Below are 18,910 nucleotides of genomic sequence, written 5' to 3'. Positions count from 1 at the left end.
CCGTATGTCTGTGGCTTGTTAGACCCAGAGTTCAGGAACGAGTGTTTTCTGAGGAGGCACGTAGAGGCATTCCTTACATGGACCCTGTGTACCTATAAAGTGGCCTTTTTACAAGAATCGAACAACTCCCAGACTCAGCCATTTCTATTTATAACCCCCAGGTGAGGACTTAATATTTAGACAAGCAGGTCAGTAGACAAACATTCATTTCACACATAACAAATTCTCTTTTTTAATGGATATATCCTGGTGTTGAATGTATATAATGTGTTTTCCCTGGTTGTGACCAAGGTCAAACGTAAATATGCTATTCTGGTAATATCTGTAATGGTACCATTAATAAACCCAGGTTGGATTCTGCATGGTTGAGTTCTTAACTATTTATTATGTGCAAATTCAACTAGTTTCCAGCTGCCACACATAGTTCATCCTTGGCTACACCTTCGCCTTCCAGAACACCTTCAGGTCATCTGACTTCACACATGGCAGCCGTTGAATCCTGTTGTGGTTGATATAGAAATGAATCAGACATCTTCCAACAACAATTTTTTTAGGGGGTAGATCAGCTTTAATATTGCAGATAGGCACACTTAACCAGCATGGCTACCCAAGCATTCTGCAGTGATACACCATCCCATTTGGTTTGCACTTTGTGGGACAATCACTTGTTTTCGACAGGACAATGACCCAACACACCTCTAGGCTGTGCAAGGGCTATTTAACCAAGGAGAGTGATGGAGTGCTGTATCAGTTTACATGGCCTCCACAATCACCCGACCTCAACCCAATTGAGATGGTTTGGGATGAGTTGGACCACAGAGTGAAGGAAAAGCAGCCAACAAGTGCCCAGCATATGTGGGAACTCCTTCAAGACTGTTGGAAAAGCATTCCAGGTGAAGCTGGTTGAGAGAATGCCAAGAGTGTGCAAAGCTTTTATCAAGGTAAACGGTGGCTACTTTGAAGAATCTAAAATATATTTTGATTTGTTTAACACTTTGGTTACTACATGATTCCATATGTGTTATTTCATAGTTTGTCTTCAATGTTATTCTACAATGTAGAAAATAGTCAAAATAAAAACCCTTGAATGAGTAGGTGTCCAAACTTTTGACTGCTACTATATATATATATACACATCTTTTTAAAATATATGTTCCTTTATTATTTTCCCCCTAAACCTACCATGCCTTCTAATTGGAGTAAACTAATGGACAAGACCACTTAGGCTTCTACACACACACTTTACAGACAACGTATTTTACAATAGTTTCCTTGTTTGTTTTTAATCCCATCCTTCAGCTACCATCTATCGCTAAAGCGCATCCAGTTTGATTTCCATTTTGCCATATATTTTTTAACTGTGCCGTTTCACAAAAGTTCTGAACCTATGTACATTTTACAGAGAGTATATTTTACATGAGTTGTGTTTTTAATCCCACATCTGGTTAATTGTAAATGGGAGTTAATGTCAGGAATGTTCACCAGGACAAAACATTAGCATGTGTTGTGGTTCTCTGCTCATCAGCTAGAGTCATCATCCGGATTGGCGGAGCAACAACAAAACAGACATTCTCAGGTGTTTTTACTTGTTGATTTACTATGTTCCACCAGTGTGTCTGAAAATAGACAATGACAGGAAAGTGTCCAAATAGGAGAACACTAATACTCATACCAAAATATAGACAATAGACTGTAACAAAGTGGCATATCACACTCCAGTACAGTCATGGTCATGCAGTGGTTTCAAGACATTTAAACAATGACAGCAATAGAACGGTGAGGTTGTGTGGTTCTCAGCAACAGTTGAGTAGCGAGACAAACAGCCAAAAGTTAGGAGTGCCTCCACTGGGTTGAAGAAAAATAGATAGATTTCATGGTCTTCTGACCTCAAGGAGGTTTTTGGTATCCGTCGACAACGTGCCCCCCCTGAGAATACAAAGTAAACTATAGGTGAGTCCGGCCAAAAGGCAATGAACATAAACCACACACACATGGCCTACACAATTTACAGTGAGAATATTCTGGAAAATTCAACATCTGCTCCCTCCCCAAACCTTCATGTAAGGAACAGTATGATGTTTTTATCTCCCTCAAATGTAAGAGTCATAACACGAGTCTGTTCTCTGGTGTGTGAATCAACCATATAATTCATAAAACGGTAATGCATTTTAGCATGGTCACTTGTCTCATGTCCTATACGTCTCCTCCGGCAGTCCCTATTGCTTCGGCTAACTTCCTCTTCTCTCAGGCTCACTAGAGACTGCAGCCTGCATCATCTGCACTCAATCAGAATAATTATCTCAAAATGTGCACTCCAGAGCTAGTCAAAAGGGAACAAAGCACAGAGACCACTGGGAAACACCTCCTCCAGTCATTAGTCATCTCATTCCCTTGGTTTGGAAGAGCACCCCATTGCCTGGAACCCAGCCATGCATAGCACAGACTGACTGAGAAAACCAGACAGAAATCCATGCCCGAGAAATGAAGGTTCATACGATTCTCCAGATCCTACTATTGCCATGTCCATTTAGACCAGTGAAGCACAACTCCCGTCTGTAGTCAGTCTAAATCCAGCAAGCAAACAAACTCACTGATTGGCAACACACAGCAAGACGCAGCCCTTGAAGACTAGAGATGTGCAACTCGTGGCCATTGGTTCGGTCAAAGTTAGTGTAGGCTATGCTTACTTGGTGGGGTGTGAACTGGCTGAAGAGATCCTCATACAGCTTTCTCCATTTGTCCACCTGGGTTTGCAGGTCAGCCATCTTACCGGATTCCCAAGAGGGCATTCTGCAGAATCGGAAAGGGAAGGGAATAAGTTCTCATGGACATGTGGGATTGAGAAAAGCCTGTGTCTGTAACCGTTGTTACCAATCACATTAGCTATGTCTGAGAACTGTTATGGGGCCTGTTTTGCTGTGGCACACACTGACTGTTAATGGTATGACTGAGGAAGAAAAACTGATCTGAGACAAGTTGTTATAGGTAGAGGCCTCAGGTCACTGAGGACAAATTGCTGTTACCTGTCACAGTGCTGGCTGACTGTGTCCTCTAGGGGGCAGCACAGCATCTGGGTGGTGCTCTCTGAGCTCTTCCTCAGCTCTGCTACCTCCTTCTCCAACCGTTTCACCTGCTGCACCAGAGAGTCCTTCTCCTCTGACAAGCAGTCTTTGAATCTGGAGGTTTTATTCAGAGATTAAATCTGGTGTTATCCACCGTTTGTCTGTGGTAAATAACCAATGACAACAGAGTGATGGTAGAGCATAGCTACCTCTTGACGCAGCACATCCAGTAGCGCTGCTGTTCACACAGCCACTCAAACTGCTCGGCCGTCTCCTGGAGCTTCTTCAGGCTGCACTCGTTCTCCCGCTGCAGTCCCTGCACCTTCCTCTGGTTGGCGCTACGCAGCTCCTCCAGCTCCTGGATGTTGGCAGCGTAGCCGCACTGAAGCTCTTCCAACTCCAATACCTTACTGTCAGCCGAAGACACATAAGAGACCCTGAACTTAGGTGCTTAGAAATGTTTATAATTTGTGGTCTTAAAAAATCTATTATGCATCATCCCTCCTGAATGTTGCATGAACAGCTAATATATCTAACCAACATGTAACCTCCTGGTCATTTTCGTGTACAAGCAATCATGAAAACGTACTTCTCCATGATTCCCCAGTTTTTCTTTCACAGGCAAACGATGAATTTCAGCTTGAGGGTTTGAGCTGAGCTCATGTTAAACTCCCCTTTATCATACCCCTAGTGCAATGCTACCCCTGAAATCACGATGTGATAACGTATTCTGACTGTCAGCCAATTTTCCAAACTGGGGATTCAAAGTCAGCAAGTTATAGCACAGCATGCTTAAGGGCACGTGTGTTTTTGCAGACTTAAAAATCACAAATCCAAACGTTTATTTGACGTGTGACAACCTGACTAGTTGGAGATCTGTTCAACGTGTTTTTAAAAGAGTTGGGACGGCTTCACTTGGCTCATGTTTGTAGGAGATGGTAATCAAAAGTTAGGAGTTTCATTAATTTTTATGTTTATTTGCTTAGTGCACGCCCTTATCTGGAGTGACTTTACTTTTACAGTATGTCCATTTGTACAGCTGGATAAACCATAGCTAAATACCGCTGCCTTTAAAAAAAAAGTATGTCTTATGTTTTAAACATTAAGGGGGTCTTTGGGTACACACACACACACAATAGTACCATTTACTTTCTCCTTCCCACAGTGCAGGGCAGTAGACTTACCTGTGCAGCTGCACGTGAAGGTCCTCTGTCAATGCAGCTCTCTGCAGGTCCTCCGTGTGCAGCTCTTCCACCAGGCCTTCCAGCTGCACCTCAGAACTTTGCAGGTGCAGTAGCTCCGAGTTGACCTGTTCCAGCTGTAGGCCCAGCAGTGCAGCATCTCTGAAGCTCTCCTCCACCACAAGATGCACCCGTTGCTGCAAGAACACAACCAGATCCTTGGTGAGGGCCACAGTCCACACAAACAGAAACACGTGGGTAAACACAAGGACACAGATGCTGTATGTATTCAGCACATGCTATTGTAAGAATTTCCTCAAAAATGGGAGGAATTTTCATGACATTTCTTCTATTATACTGTTAGTATTCATGTCATCCAGTTGACGAACTCTGGAGAATTATTCACCCCCTTTGGCATTTTTTCTATTTTGTTGCCTTACAATCCCCCCCCAATATTCTTTCAATTGTTTAATAATGGATTTAATTGTCCTCCGTGGTGTTGCAGACTCTGGGGCCTTTCAGAACAGGTATATATATATATATATATACTGAGATCATGTGACAGATCATGTGACACTTAAATTGCACACGTGGACTTTATTTAACTAATTATGTGACTTCTGAAGGTAATTGGTTGCACCGGATCTTATTTAGGAGCTTCATAGCAAAGGGGGCGAATACATATGCATGCACCACTTTTCTGTTTATTGTTTTAAATATTTTTTTTAAACAAGCTAATTTTTTTCATTTCACTTCACCAATTTGGACTATGTTGTGTATGTCCATTACATTAAATACAAATACGTTTAAATTACAGGTTTTAATGCAGCAAAGTAGGAAAAATGCCAAGGGGGATGAATACTTTTGCAAGGCACTGTGTAGATAAATGTGGCTAGCAAGCCCACACCTGAGAACAGAATTAGGATTTGACAAGGAATGTGTCAAGGCAATTTTGCTTAGCTTCACTAGCATTGGAATGTATTGTTTTTTGCATTGAGATTCTACATTCTGCCATTTGAAAGTAGAACATTAGAAAGATGTAGAAAATTGCATGACATCTAATCCATGCAATTACACAACATTACATTAGCACGTACACTGTAATTATACTGTAGGTACACAGCTTCACAGAGTGACAAGAGCCATCTGTGGTTGACCAGTGAAAAGATGGAAACAAGACGTCAGTACCTGTTCATGATGGACCCTGCCGAGCATTTGATCATGTTTGAACATCAAATCTATGTTGACCTGCTCCTGTTGGCAGAGCTGTGTGGACAGAGCCTCCAGCTCATTCTGCAGGCTCCTCTCTCTCTCCCTGGCCCCCATGCATTCCCTCTCCAGCACTACTGTACCAAAAGAAGACAACGGCCCTGTGACTGAAATTGTTATATTGTCCCCACATCAGAGGACAACTTTCCCTTACCTATTCAAATGATTCTCTCAGTCACTGTACAGTAGGTTTGGACTTTGAACCCTGCAAAATCCTTGGTGCCTGTTATATGGCTTAACTAGAAACAGTGAAATCATGACATCATTCACCCTGAGAATAGCTAACTCTGTTAATGTATTGCTGTTTTTCTTGTAGAAAAACAATTGCAATTGATTATGCAATTGATTATGGTGACGTGTATAGTACATTGCTCAATGACAGGCATTCTTCTTTGAGTGAATAGCCAACAGACTAATAATCCAAAGTAGTTGATCTATAAGTCCTCCCAGTCCCATAATGACCCAATAACTACCAATACCTACCTTTTTCATGTGTCAGGCGGTTACACTTAGCCGTCAGGTACTGGATCTGACTGTTGTCTTCATCGCTGTAGCTATGCGCTCTGAAAAATCTCCTCATTCCCGCTTCCCTCGTTCCTTTACTGTGATTCACCTGTATCGTTCAGCTTCCATGACTGTCAGATGCAAAGGAACAAGCCACTGATTTACTAGCTTCTTCTAGTTGCGTGGCACCCTAAAGACAGAGAGAAACTCCTCCCGTTCTCATATGTCAAGTGTTAGGCCTTTATCGGTGTTATTGCTATTTCTATGTCACTTTAACATTGAGACGGAATTGGAAAAATACCAAAAAGTGCGTGTCACTGGATATACTAAGGATTTAATTGACGATTTTAACCTTTCAGGGCCTAGTTTGTACAGGATCCAAAGTTATATGCAAATCTACCGAAATGATGCGCCTCAGGCTGTGAATGTTATGAAATCTAACATGGCAATCGGACAAGTTGTAGCTAGCAGGCACCTTTGGATGCATATCTAAACTACACCCTGGAGCTATATACACTTACATAACTAACCTTTTGGTAAACAACCTTAAAACAGGTACCTTACTCTTTACTTGACATTTATATTTTGGATCTTATATCGGGGGAGTAAAATCCATAAACGTTCCTAAAGAGGAAGTATTTCCTCTGCAGATAATTTCCTCGGCTTTGCATTTGTACCACGACTGAACTTGCTATATAATTATCCATCTGAACAACCATTGATCCATTTACAGTTCTGATGCTAATATGAGCACAACAATGGGGACATCACTGCACTGAGTCTGGGGCCTTTAATTAAGAAGTCACAGCTTATGCAAGGCCTTGTTTCACATCAGTTCCTTGCCAGGTGGGGGAGACAAAACACAGCTATTCCTCCTGTTAGTGCTTGACTACCCACTTCCATGTGTGAAGGTTAATGAACATGTCATTCTCTACCTTATACACACACCAGTGCAGAACGTATCAAAGCAACTGGATTGAATCAATGGTTTGATCCTGTTGCGAGAGCTGAAGGTTTCGTAGTCAAGTTAGAACCCAATAATTTAGTCTCTTCAAACATCTCATACCAAATGCAACTAGGAAGTGTTGATATTGTAGGAATTTTATGCATAATTCATTCAATGAGAGGATGTTCAAAAAAGGCTTTTATTTAGAAAAGAAAACCCCCATGCTGACCTCTGCCTTCAAAAACAACAGTTGTAGATAGAAAGTGGCAATAAATAAAATATTCTTCCCGTTGTGTGAAACAACACATCTTTCACAAAAGAGATCAGTGACAAACCCATCCCATGACTGGAATGACCTGATTATGCAGTTTGTGTGTGTTCATTTGTTTGATAGAATGGTATTGAAAGTCTTTGTACATTTCTCAAACTTTCACTAAGCAATACACAGTCTATAATACTTCAATTGTGGTTCAAAATGCTATAAATAGCCTAACCTGGATATCCAAAAACTGTAGATATGCCATCAGTGCATTGCTGTAGGCACAAATGTATATTTTATCATTTGTTTTGATGTATGGAAAGTTTAAACTTTACTTACATAAAAGGATAACAAAAACACCAAAAGCCATTTGTTGTAACATTACCTTTGATAATCAAGGTAACAATGATTATTTAAAAAGTTCAGCTAAACTCACAAAAGGTGCCAAAGGGTTTTCATTATGATCACTATCTTCATGGAGGTTGTGGTCTCTGGAAGACTGGAAATAAGAAGTTGACAAACTTACTCACAATCTGAGTAGGACAGAAAGAGATGCCGGATGAATCGGTGCTGCCGATTACTTCCGGAATTTTTTTAGATGGATTTCAGTCTTTTTTTTTTGGCCTCTTCCAGAGACCACTTTTCAAAGATAACTGCTCCATCTGCAAAATAAAAACAAAGAGATCTTAAACACGTAACCTTTCCACCCAGCTAAACAGGCCAGTGCACACAGGGTGACGGATGCTTAATACCTTGCTTAGCTACAACTAGTTCAGTTAAATGTAACAGCACACTTCAAAGCTCAGGACACAGTCCTCTGACACCTTTAAGTAACAGCAAACTACACTGAGTGAATGTATGATATCAGCACACCCAATGCAAGTATACAATGACCACATTAAAAGTAGTTTAGACCTATACGGCAAATTAATTTCCTTCAGGGAGAGGACGGGAGAACATCTTAGTGCGGATGTACTAAATATAGAACAAAACATGATATGCCTTGGTAAAAACTAGGGTTCATCCACATTTATTTGTGAAATATAACTACAGTACAGCCTTGGTTTCCAATTACTGGTATTGAAACCAATTGGTCTCTTGGATACCTGGTAAATCTAGGGCTAGCGGTATTAGTGACCCGGGTTATAAGTAGCCTAGATCTTAAGTTGGCCACATTTCACGCCGGCTAGCCTTAATCCTGGGCTGTCTGACCAAGGTTTTTGATGACTCTATTCCAAAGAGAAAAGATGACACAGGGTTACAATGACTTCTAGACAATTTTCAAAAGGGGCAGAATATGCTATGCTACGCTAAACAACCAAACACAAGAGGCCTGTATCAAATGAATGTCGGTGAATAGCTGAGTCATTCGAATTTGATCACTGGAAATGGGGGACAGTGCATTGGATAATGCATTATATCAATATATGCTGTGTCTACCTTCATATTGAATGGTTTCAAGCTGAGAGAAACTCACAGGTGTTCAGCTTTCAATGTGCTCTTCAAAAACAACCTTTACTCCATGCAAAATATCCAGTGCTTCAGCTTCATGTCAGCACTTGGAGGGGGAGACTATCCTCTCGAAACTGACCAGCACACTACTATACACCCACACTCCCAAAGTTACATATCTTTTATCAGTAAGATATCTTTGTCACAGAAAAAAAAAGCTTCCAACCTTCAGACAATGGAAAAAAATCCCAAACCGATGGCCAAAGACCCCTTCCAAAGGTCAATCTGAGTCCAGGTGGACATTTTTGCATTTGCACAGATTAGATGGGCATTTATGATCTCAACAATATTTTATCGCAACACTCAAAAAATAAGCCTGTACAGTACATGAAGGGAGAAGACTCACAAACATGGAGCAAAAAATGAAAGTCAAAATGAAAGTCAGCACATCCACCTGAAGACAGTCTGACATTCCGCATGACAGTTAAAACAGATTATTGCACTGGTTTTGTGTGTCTATGGACGGGCAGTCATATAAATAACAACAAACAATAATTGCAATCATAACAATAATAATAACAATGCTAGTAATAAACAATTCTGACTTAGCACCCCCCACACCCCAATTTTACCACTGTTGCCAACTAAAGTCGTCGTTTGTGCCGAAGACCAAAAAGAATCCCAGAATGGTTGCGAAGATGACTACATTGCCTGTTAACACAAGCGCACATGCTCCCCAGGCAATCTGTAAACAACAAACATAAATAATTCAGTCAACATATGTTACAAAATTCTGCATTGCATACTTTCAATCTGTTTTGACTGAGCAAATCACAGCCCTTTTCTAAGTGTTGTTTAGAAACGGATTTGAGCATTTCTTGTTATTACACAAATGGTAGCCTATAAGATGTAGCCCAACAGTCCTATAAGGAATGGTCCTTATTCCATTTGTGTAACACCAAAAATGTATGCAATTAGAAAGCAATTACTTGTAACAACAAAGCTAACGCAATGTTGTTACTGCACAGGTATGAGGGCAAAGTGTTGTCGAACACCCCTTAGCCTACACAAGTAAAATCACCAAGATGTATACTTACAACATCAGCTCTTGCGAAAATGATGGGCAGGCCAAAGGCTGAAACCACTATGCCCGTTGTGAGAAATAATGCCAGCTCTTTGCAGGCGTTGCTGGCCGAGTCTGTGTCGTCAATAATTCTCCGGGAGATGCAGTAAGGGATTGGGGCGAGGATGTAGAAGAAGAGGAGGAACAAGGGCCAGTATTTACTGTGAAGAGAGAAGTTCCCGTCAGTTATGACTTGGAAAATACTTCATGTGGGCAGCATTATATTATAAAAGCTTACAAGAAAGGCATTATACAGTACTTGTGCACTTGAAATTAACGCATGAAACATGAATATGATGGAGATACTTACTCATACACTGGAAGAGCACATCCTAGCATCAGGAACATGAGGCCAATAGCCCCACCAAAGGACAGGCTGATCAGAGCTAGAAAGGAGAGGGAAATAAACTAAGCAACTGTGGGTGTGTGTGTGTTCATGCAATACTAATTCCTTAGGTCATAATTGATCATCTGACCATGACCCTAATGCTGTAGCTCCAACGAGGAAATAATCATGTGACAAATCAGATGATTTCACATTCAGGGCCTGGCTGGGATGGATTGGGTGAGGGAATGCAGAGTATTTTCAGCTATCATATATGTTTTTTAGAAAGTTGCTAGCTGCTAGTATTAAAGTGTATTAATTTAACTAGTTAGAACATTGATTTGTAAACTTCTGCATGTCATGATGACTTAGCTAGCTAGATGGTTAACTAGATAAAGGAGGTTTGAGACAACGCACTTGTTAGCGAGGTCTAACGTTAGCTTGTCATAATTGCCTAGCCATAACAATACAACATTAGGCTTGGCAGGACAAGGCTAGTTTCGAACGTGTATTTTATCCATTCGTAATGGCATCATGAGCTAGTTAAATGGCCCATCATCAATACCACAACTAGCCAGGTGCTAATCTAGCTACCTAACGTTAACTGTAGCTAGCTAAAGCGTTACTAACTAGAACACCAATCAAGTTATTAGCTAGCTAGCTAGCTAGCTAGCTAGCTACAGTGCCTAGTTAACGTCCTTGCTAGTTGACGTTATATAATTAATAATTATAATTATCTAATGTTACATAGCTAGCAGATAATAAACCGACATCAAATTAGTTGGCTAGCTAAGGGAGTTAGCTTAACTGGCTAGCACTCAGGCAGTGTTAGGTAGCAGCACACCATGTCAAAGCATAGCTAGTTGGCTCGCTATGTGTGATTGACTACATTAGTTGTAATCCAATTAATGTATTATTTAAAAGTAAGACAGCAACTTCCTCACCTTTAATCCCGGCCATTTCTGCAGGACATAAACTCGTCACACAGTCCACGACAACAATACACCCTTAACTAGTACTGCATCAAACAGTCCGTGAATTCGATTTCACCCACAGAGCTGTGTCTGTATTTAGCAACACGCATGCGCGGAATCCCATCAGTCAGAAGAACATATAAAATAGATCATCTGACTAATCAATGTGTATGCTGAAACCCACCCTGTATCTAAATGCGTTTGCTAATTATGATGTTTGTCTTTTTAAATGCATGCGGGTTCTTCACTTTTTTTATTTAGCCATTTTTGTGATTCTATCAATCCGGAAGAAACATAATTGTGCCTCCGCTGGCAGTCTGCATGGAGTGAAAGATGGCGAGTGGAGGAGGCACAGTTGCTTCGCTGTGGACAGAAGTGAATCGTTGTGGACATAATGGAGATTTTACTCGGGCCATCAAAGCTGTCAACAAAAGTAGGGTTTTACTCTTGTTCACATGTTTGTAGCTGTCAAATCTGAATAGATGCTCTGTGTTGTTTTGAGGGCTGAATGATTACTATCCAGCTGGCTAGCGAGCTAACGTTAAGTTACAACTCTTAGCTAAAAAATAAATATGCAGCTATAATCAAGCTAATCACTAATTAGGTAGTTTTTGTTAAATTGCAATTATCCCCCAATGATCGGAACATAGTGTAGATTTTTATTGAGAACAGTAATAGCATATTTTTACTCTAGGGATAATATTTCAAAATTGTCAGTCACATCTGAGTTGTAAACACAGTGACGTGTCCCAATTAGCTGGCTGGCTAGTTAGCTGGCTAGCTAGCAACTACACTGTTTTACTCCAGCTATCCTGTAGCTAGCAGCCTTGTATCTGCTGGGAAGTGTGATTCACAGATTTGCATTTTCATTGGAACATTATTGAGTTCTCTATTGCACACCATAAATTGAGATTTGATTAAGTTATCGTTGGTGGTGACTGACCTGAAGGAAAATTATACTTTTGCATGTAACTACACTAAGGGCCAATCTTCGATTGCTACATCACTTTTTCTTTTTAAATAAATACTTTTAGATACACTCAGTGATTCTTGACTAGAACGTATACATGCCTCATGAGCTTAGTTCATAGTTTAACTGTCATACATCATCAGAACCCACAATATAAGCTTGTTTTACTCCAATGTTTGTCAACAATGTAATTGTAAACCAACGTTGTACAGTATATAACTTCAACATGGTTGAAATGATCATTTTTATCTCATGGATGGTGAGAGCTACAAATTCAAGGACTGTCTATGAATTTGACAGGTTACATTTCTCCAGCCCCGTCATTAAACTCTACTAAAACAGTGGTGGGGTGTATGCTTTGTTACTGTTAGAACTGCAGTTTGCCCCTTTTAATCTCAATTATTCATTTCTTCCACAGTTTTGCATGAAGTCAAGGAAGATGTGACAGCCCTTCACTGTAAAATAGTATGCCTGCTGCAAAATGGTAGCTTCAAAGAGGCACTGAATGTCATGAACACATATTCAAAAATACTTGGCAGGTATGTTGAATATGACTTGTGACTTTAACATACTGTTCTATAGTGATAATCTTGTAGCAATGCAAAATCTATAAATTCTTGGTCTGGTTTGAGAAACTCCTGGCTGTACCCTTAGGTCAATGTTTAACACTTTCTTTGTGCTTCCTCAGTGAACTCATAGTGTTTGAAAAGGCCTACTGTGAGTACCGGTTGAACAGAGTTGAAAGTGCTCTGAAGACCATTGAAGGTGTTTCAGAACAAACAGACAAGCTCAAAGAACTCTATGGTCAAGTGGTAAGACTTTATGAAAATAAGAAATTACATTAGATGCTGTTTGCACTGCTTGCCTGTCTACCCTTCAGGGGATGATCCTGCCAGCCACAGTAAACTGGCCCAATGTACTGATCCCTGACCTCCCCTTTGTCCTCACCATAGCTGTACCGTATGGAGCGCTATGACGAGTGCAAGGCTGTCTACACGGACCTGATCAGGAACTCCCAGGATGAATACGAAGAGGAGAGGAAGACAAACCTCTCAGCCGTGGTGGCTGCTATGAGCACATGGGAGAAGGCTTCTCCGGTGGGTCTTCTGCACCCAATTAGAACAGACTTCTATTCGTACTGATCTTCTGAGACACTTGGTTATTGAAGCCATCTTCCCTGAGTCTCAATTTAACACTGAATAATACATTTAATTCCACCCTGTTTTTGCAGGATGATCTTGGCCTGTCAGAGACTACATATGAGCTGAGCTACAACGCTGCCTGTACTCTAATTGGTCAAGGCCAACTCACGGAGGCTATGAACAAACTACAGGAAGCAGAAGGTTAGGACCACAGACAATTGCAATTCTGCATTCTACAGACATGGCCTTAATTCGTAATGCTGTGCGGTAGGTTTTGTCCAGCCCTTTCATGGTTAATGTTGACAATTTTTGTTTGTGTCATTTTTTTCAGAGCTTTGTCGTGCTTCCTTGTCTGAGGATTTGGTGAGTGCTCTATGCCTGTGAAATAAAAAAAAGTTCACAATGTCATGGCTGAGCTTACAGATTTAAAAATGTCTTCTTCTTTTTTTCAAATTGTGAATCATAATTTGCTTGTCTGGTTTGTGCAGGATATAACTGAGGAGGACATTGAGTCAGAGCTGGCCGTCATCCACTCCCAGATGGCCTACGTTATGCAGTTACAGGGTCGGACAGAAGTGGCGCTGCAGCTCTATAACCAAGTCATCAAGCTCAAGTGAGTGTTACTCCAAAGTGGAATCAATTGAGCCATTACATTCAATTGTATGTGCTATTGTAGGCACATGACGAGAGAGTAGTGGAATCTGTTTTTGTTGACTCCTAGGCCATCGGATGTGGGACTTCTAGCTGTGACTGCTAACAACATCATTACAATAAACAAGGTAGATACACGCATGAATCTTTGCCGTACTGCTAGGAACTACTAAACATTGAAACAGGCTAAGCTGTTATTGACTGTGTTCTCTTATTGTTGAAGCCATGTGGGCTGACGTTGTTGCTCTTATGCTTTTTCTCCTGCAGGACCAAAACGTGTTTGACTCTAAGAAGAAGGTGAAACTGACAAATGCTGACGGTGTCGAGTACAAGCTGCCCAAGAAACAGCTGCAAGCCATCGAATTCAACAAAGCCCTGTTGGCTATGTACACTAACCAGGTATCGGATTTGAATGCATTAACTCATTGTTAAAATTATCCTCCACTCTTTATTCACAGCTTTATTTTGACAATTTCACTACATACTGATGTCAAATCAAATGTTATTTGTCACATGCGCTAAATCCAACAAGTGTAGACTTTACCATGAAATGCTTACTTACGAGCCCCTTCCCAACAATGCAGTTAAAAAGTATGAAAATTTACAAATGTTTCAAAATAAAATGGTAACTAAATAAAATAACACGGCTATATACAAGGAGTACTGAGTCATTGTACTGGGGTACGAGGTAGTTCGGGTGATTGAGGTAATATGTACATATAGATTTGGTTAGGTGATTGATTGAAGTACATATAGGTAGGGGGTGAAAAGCAGAATGTCCGGGTAGCCGTTTAATGAACTGTTCAGCAGTCTTATGGCTTTGGGGTTGAAGCCGTTCAGGAGCCTTTTGGTCCCAGACCAGGGAGAATGGTGAACAGGTTAGACTGGGAATCTCAACGGTCATTGCTGAGTTGTTACGTGCACCCCACAGGCGGACCAGTGCAGAAAGCTGTCGTCAGGCCTCCAGTCCCAGAACCCAGGCCACCCGCGGCCCGTTCTGATCCAGGTGGCTCAGCTGTGCAGAGAGAAGCAACACTCCAAGGCCATGGAGCTGCTTCAGGTACTTCCTGTTGACCAGAGCCTAACTTGATATATGTGTAGTTGATGTATAAATACATAAATAGCCATTGAAAGCTCTTCTATGTATAATGCTAGCTGTGTGTGTTCCTGTTTTTAAAGTGTTTTGCAGACCAGCACCCAGAGAGTGCATCTGGTATCAAATTAACAATGGCACAACTCTATTTGACTCAAGGTAAGGTTGTCTTTCCCTATCCCCATTTTTGTTTAGTTTTTTTGCTCGCTCGGTCGGTCGGTAACAAGCAGAAAATAGGCTTAAATTTTTTTAATTGAACCTTTCTTTAACTAGGCAAGTCAGTTAAGAACAAATTCTTATTTACAATGATGGCCAACAGGGAACAACTGCCTTGTTCATGGGCAGAACGGCAGATTTTTACCTTGTCAGCTCGGGGATTTGATCCAGCAACCTTTTGGTTACTGGCCCAACGCTCTAACCACTAGGCTACCTATTGAAGATGATAAATTGGATTAGTGCTTAACAGTATACTTACTAATTGATACCTAGTGCTGTGCTATCATGTCATTTGATGAGCAAGTGACTCCTGTTCTGTCAGAATTCAGGTGTTTGAGCACCTGACCGAGTAGTAAATAAACCTTCATTGGTGTCTTCTCCAAAGGTCACGTTACCAAAGCATGTGACATCTTGAGGTCGATCGAAGATTTCAAGCACAAACAAGGGATGGTTAGTTCTTACACTTCTATTATTCTACATCTAATCATAGATTAAAAATGTTCTGAATGAATATTACATCATAACACTCCTAACAAATTGAAATTGTTTCACAGATCTCAGCTCTGGTAACGATGTACAACCACGAAGAGGACATCGACAGCGCAATTGATGTCTTCAGCCAAGCTATTCAGCACTACCAATCTGAACAGGTATTAGTCAACAAGCACACAGAAGTCAATGTAACTTTTTTTAAATACTGGAGTGTGTGTGTTGCTCTTTGTTTCTATAGTAACACTGCATTGTCCACTATTCCATTTTGTCTTCCTCCATCCCAGCCTGGTTCCTCTATTCACCTGGCACTCGTACGAGAGGCCGCCGATTTCAAGCTGAAGTATGGACGGAAAAAGGAAGCCATCAGTGACCTGGAACAACTGTGGAAGTGAGTGATGCTCTTAACGATTGTTCTGTTTCTACTGTTGTTCTGCAGTGGTGATGCTGGTGTATGTCCTGCTTGCTCTACGTGTGGTATTCAGTGTAACAACTCATCCATCCCCTTGCTCCACAGGCAAAACACCAATGACATCCACACTTTGGCACAACTAATCTCTGCCTATTCTTTGGTCGATCAAGATAAAGCCAAGTCGTATCCTTTTTTTCCCTCTGTATTTGAAACTACACATAAATAATAACTTTATTTGTAACGAATGCTTGCAATTGATCCAGCAGTCCATGCCATTGCCACTATCATAGACATTGCAGTTCTGAAAGTTGTGATACATCTGATTTGGTCCAGTTCTCATTCACAGTCAAGGTGATTTTACCAGGGATATCATAAAGTGCCTAGAACTGTTTAGTGAATGGAAAAGCATATTTTTATTATATCCTTAGTCCTTTGTCCCAGCCTCAGCAAGCACCTCCCTTCCCTTGAAAGCATGTCGTTTAACGTGGACGTAGATGAGCTGGAGAACTCTCATGGCGCCAACTACGTCAGAAAGAAGGCCGCTAAAGTACCGGGAGACAACCTTCCCAAAGAACAAGGGTAAGGAGACCTAATGCTTTTAATTAAAGGCTGTGTTAATTAAGCTGCGTAATACCTGTTTGTTTTTTTACATAGGCTTTCACTGTCAATATTATCTCTCCACAGCCAGGGGGATATTAAAAAGAAGAGGAAGAAAAAGAAGGGTATGTCCTCATGTTGCAAGTTGTGTTGTATGTGAATATCTTATTAACGTCCATGGGATCGGTGTACAATGAGCCATTGCATATAAATTCAAAATGTTATATCAGTCTAAAACTTTGCACATGCACTGCTACCATCTGGTGGCCAAAATCTAAATTGTGCCTGGGCTGGAATAATACATTACGGCCTTTCTCTTGCATTTCAAAGATGGTACAAAAAAAACATGGTGTTTTTTTTCTTTGTATTATCTTTTACCAGATCTAATGTGTTATTCTCCTACATTAATTTCACATTTCCACAAGTGTTTCCTTTCAAATGGTATCAAGAACATGCATATCCTTGCTTCAGGTCCTGAGCTACAGGCAGTTAGATTTGGGTATCTTATTTTAGGTGAAAATTGGGGGGCAAAGGGGCAGATCCTTAAGAGGTTTATAAAGTCAACATCTCTGATTTGGATGGGGAATTGCTATTTTTCTCTCGCCTCTGTTTAGGAAAATTGCCCAAGAACTATGACCAAACAGCGAACCCTGACCAGGAGAGATGGCTGCCCATGAGAGAGCGCACCTACTACCGGGGCAGGAAGAAGGGCAAGAAGAAGGAACAAGTGGGTAAAGGCACGCAGGGGGCCACGTCAGGAGCCGCGTCCGACCTGTGAGTAACGCATCCTTGTCTCTTATCATTTGTCACTTTCATTAGCTCTAAAAAGGTATATGAATCTAATAGTTGAACATTTAATACATCTGTCTGACTCCAGATTCATTCAGTTGGCAACCTTTTTCATGCACTGTGTTGTATTTGGCTGGTAATCACTTCATTTTGCTGTGTTTCCAGGGATGCCAGTAAGACAGCCAACAGTCCCCCCACCTCCCCCCGGCCAGGGTCAGCCCAAGCCTCTGCCTCCACCTCGGCCCCCGCTGCCAGCAACGTTGTCCCTCCGCGACAGCAGAAGCCTGCCACTGCAGGGCCAGGGGCCCGCAAGAAGGCCCCTCAGAAGAAGAAAAAGGGAGGCAAGGGTGGCTGGTAGCCTGGAGAACGTTGCAGATATTGAGCAACACATTGGTGACCACCACCACATGGCCCGGAACTCACAGAATCATGAGCTTTGTCATTTTTTAAAGTTGGTTGGTTATAACATGTTTTATTTTTTTTACCGAACAAATAATGGTATCCAATTTCTGGTTGTTGAATAAGTTGCAATACATTTAGTAAAAGGCCCCAATGCTTTGTTCACGGTTAGGTTTTCTTTTAAGATGCAGAAACAAATGTCTGTGAACTAAGAGACCTTGTTTGTGTTGTAGGCAAGGGGGGGTCTTACTAGTTTGTAATGCATATCTTCTGTGCTGAAAAAAATGACTTTTTCTCTTCTCCCTGAGCCTGAGTATTTGAACACAGTTCCTTGACCGTGAACTAATTTCCTTGACTTGCCCACTCAATTTCAATCACTTGACCTTGTTTTCAACCTAAGAGGCAAGCTGTGTATGTCAAAGTATATTTATTTTTAAATCCCTGCATTGTTTTCGGCTACAGTAAAAAGTATGTTTTTAAATGTAGACTCAGCGATATGATGCAGAAAGTACACAGCAAAGTGGGTCAATTTCTGCAACAACTAAGAGCGTCGAAGCACGTTGCTCAACTTCTCTGCTGTTTTGGTCCCTTACCTACCACGCTGTAACAGCGTGAAGTGAACCCGTGCACAGATACTGTGTGAGAGTGAAGTGTTGCATCTTGCTCATCTCTATCTGTGGTGCTGCTCGTGGCAATGTAATTTTGCTGAGTCTACCTTTTTAATTATTGGCTAGCAGTACATAATTAGGACATTGTTTTAGGAACTGTTTACAATGATGGAAGCAAACTATTTTTGCCAAAATGTGTGTCCCATTGTTGTCTTAATAAATAGGCTTCCTTAACAACTGACAAACTGATGTTGCTTTCTTGTGGGTTTTTTTTAACTTAAATTTCGCTTTGGAAAGTCTTATCTGGATTTATGGTCATGGAACATCTCATCAGCATTGTATGCAGTGTGCCCTCTTTAATATCAAGCGCCGTCTGGTGGATTTACTATGGAAATGCTAAACAGAATCGATAATTCAGATACAATTCTGCATCATTGGTGTTGCACATT

At 41.1% G+C, this 18,910-nt stretch overlaps 3 protein-coding genes across 5 annotated transcripts; 1 reads left to right on the top strand and 2 right to left on the bottom strand.

Annotated features, from left to right (window-relative positions):
• Positions 1-545: 545 nt before the first annotated feature.
• On the bottom strand, positions 546-6,251 carry LOC139365993 (hyaluronan mediated motility receptor-like). The gene is made up of 7 exons (XM_071103065.1): positions 5,996-6,251; positions 5,432-5,589; positions 4,247-4,440; positions 3,272-3,472; positions 3,024-3,176; positions 2,688-2,790; positions 546-1,926 (listed from the first exon to the last, which is right to left on the bottom strand). Exons 1-7 carry the CDS (start codon positions 6,090-6,092, stop codon positions 1,888-1,890), a joined length of 945 nt encoding a protein of 314 aa, XP_070959166.1. The 5' UTR covers positions 6,093-6,251; the 3' UTR covers positions 546-1,887.
• Positions 6,252-7,147: 896 nt separating this feature from the next.
• Positions 7,148-11,193, bottom strand: LOC139366329 (leptin receptor overlapping transcript-like 1). Of its 2 annotated transcripts, XM_071103690.1 has the most exons (5): positions 11,066-11,193; positions 10,107-10,182; positions 9,771-9,957; positions 9,306-9,418; positions 7,148-7,883 (listed from the first exon to the last, which is right to left on the bottom strand). In XM_071103690.1, coding segments are annotated over exons 1-5 (393 nt in total). In that variant the 5' UTR covers positions 11,082-11,193; the 3' UTR covers positions 7,148-7,882. The 2 variants fall into 2 exon arrangements, with proteins under 2 accessions (XP_070959791.1, XP_070959790.1); XM_071103689.1 differs by lacking the exon at positions 7,148-7,883 and having other exon boundaries at positions 8,236-9,418.
• LOC139366328 (signal recognition particle subunit SRP72-like) lies at positions 10,313-18,710 on the top strand. 2 transcript variants are annotated; one of them, XM_071103687.1, is made up of 20 exons: positions 10,313-10,361; positions 11,357-11,528; positions 12,484-12,604; positions 12,754-12,877; positions 13,019-13,162; positions 13,297-13,408; positions 13,539-13,570; positions 13,696-13,820; positions 13,929-13,986; positions 14,126-14,257; positions 14,790-14,918; positions 15,038-15,110; positions 15,553-15,617; positions 15,722-15,817; positions 15,944-16,047; positions 16,174-16,251; positions 16,510-16,647; positions 16,723-16,790; positions 17,280-17,439; positions 17,620-18,701. In XM_071103687.1, the coding sequence occupies exons 2-20, from the start codon at positions 11,429-11,431 to the stop codon at positions 17,810-17,812; spliced, it is 2,052 nt and encodes a 683-aa protein (XP_070959788.1). In that variant the 5' UTR covers positions 10,313-10,361; positions 11,357-11,428; the 3' UTR covers positions 17,813-18,701. The 2 variants fall into 2 exon arrangements, with proteins under 2 accessions (XP_070959788.1, XP_070959789.1); XM_071103688.1 differs by having other exon boundaries at positions 10,320-10,361; positions 16,753-16,790; positions 17,620-18,710.
• Positions 18,711-18,910: the final 200 nt, after the last annotated feature.

Source organism: Oncorhynchus clarkii, chromosome 14 (genome assembly GCF_045791955.1).
Source record: "Oncorhynchus clarkii lewisi isolate Uvic-CL-2024 chromosome 14, UVic_Ocla_1.0, whole genome shotgun sequence".
NCBI lineage: Eukaryota > Metazoa > Chordata > Actinopteri > Salmoniformes > Salmonidae > Oncorhynchus > Oncorhynchus clarkii.
The sequence above is the reverse complement of the archived record's forward strand: the minus strand, read 5'-3'. Positions and strand labels throughout refer to the sequence as shown.

What these genes read in the sequence shown, in the direction of transcription:
- LOC139366328 (XM_071103687.1), top strand. Translation starts at nt 11,429, where the DNA reads ATGGCGAGTGGAGGAGGCACAGTTGCTTCGCTGTGGACAGAAGTGAAT. An exon ending in CATGGGAGAAGGCTTCTCCG is followed by an intron (nt 13,163 to 13,296) that starts GTGGGTCTTCTG and finishes CTGTTTTTGCAG; the next exon opens with GATGATCTTGGCCTGTCAGA. An exon ending in GAAGAGGAAGAAAAAGAAGG is followed by an intron (nt 16,791 to 17,279) that starts GTATGTCCTCAT and finishes GCCTCTGTTTAG; the next exon opens with GAAAATTGCCCAAGAACTAT.
- LOC139365993 (XM_071103065.1), bottom strand. Translation starts at nt 6,092, where the DNA reads ATGAGGAGATTTTTCAGAGCGCATAGCTACAGCGATGAAGACAACAGT. An exon ending in CCGCCTGACACATGAAAAAG is followed by an intron (nt 5,590 to 5,995) that starts GTAGGTATTGGT and finishes CTTTTGGTACAG; the next exon opens with TAGTGCTGGAGAGGGAATGC. An exon ending in GCCAGTTCACACCCCACCAA is followed by an intron (nt 1,927 to 2,687) that starts GTAAGCATAGCC and finishes TTGTATTCTCAG; the next exon opens with GGGGGGCACGTTGTCGACGG.
- LOC139366329 (XM_071103689.1), bottom strand. An exon ending in TGTGCTCTTCCAGTGTATGA is followed by an intron (nt 9,958 to 10,106) that starts GTAAGTATCTCC and finishes CTCTCTTCACAG; the next exon opens with TAAATACTGGCCCTTGTTCC. An exon ending in TTTTCGCAAGAGCTGATGTT is followed by an intron (nt 9,419 to 9,770) that starts GTAAGTATACAT and finishes TGTTGTTTACAG; the next exon opens with ATTGCCTGGGGAGCATGTGC.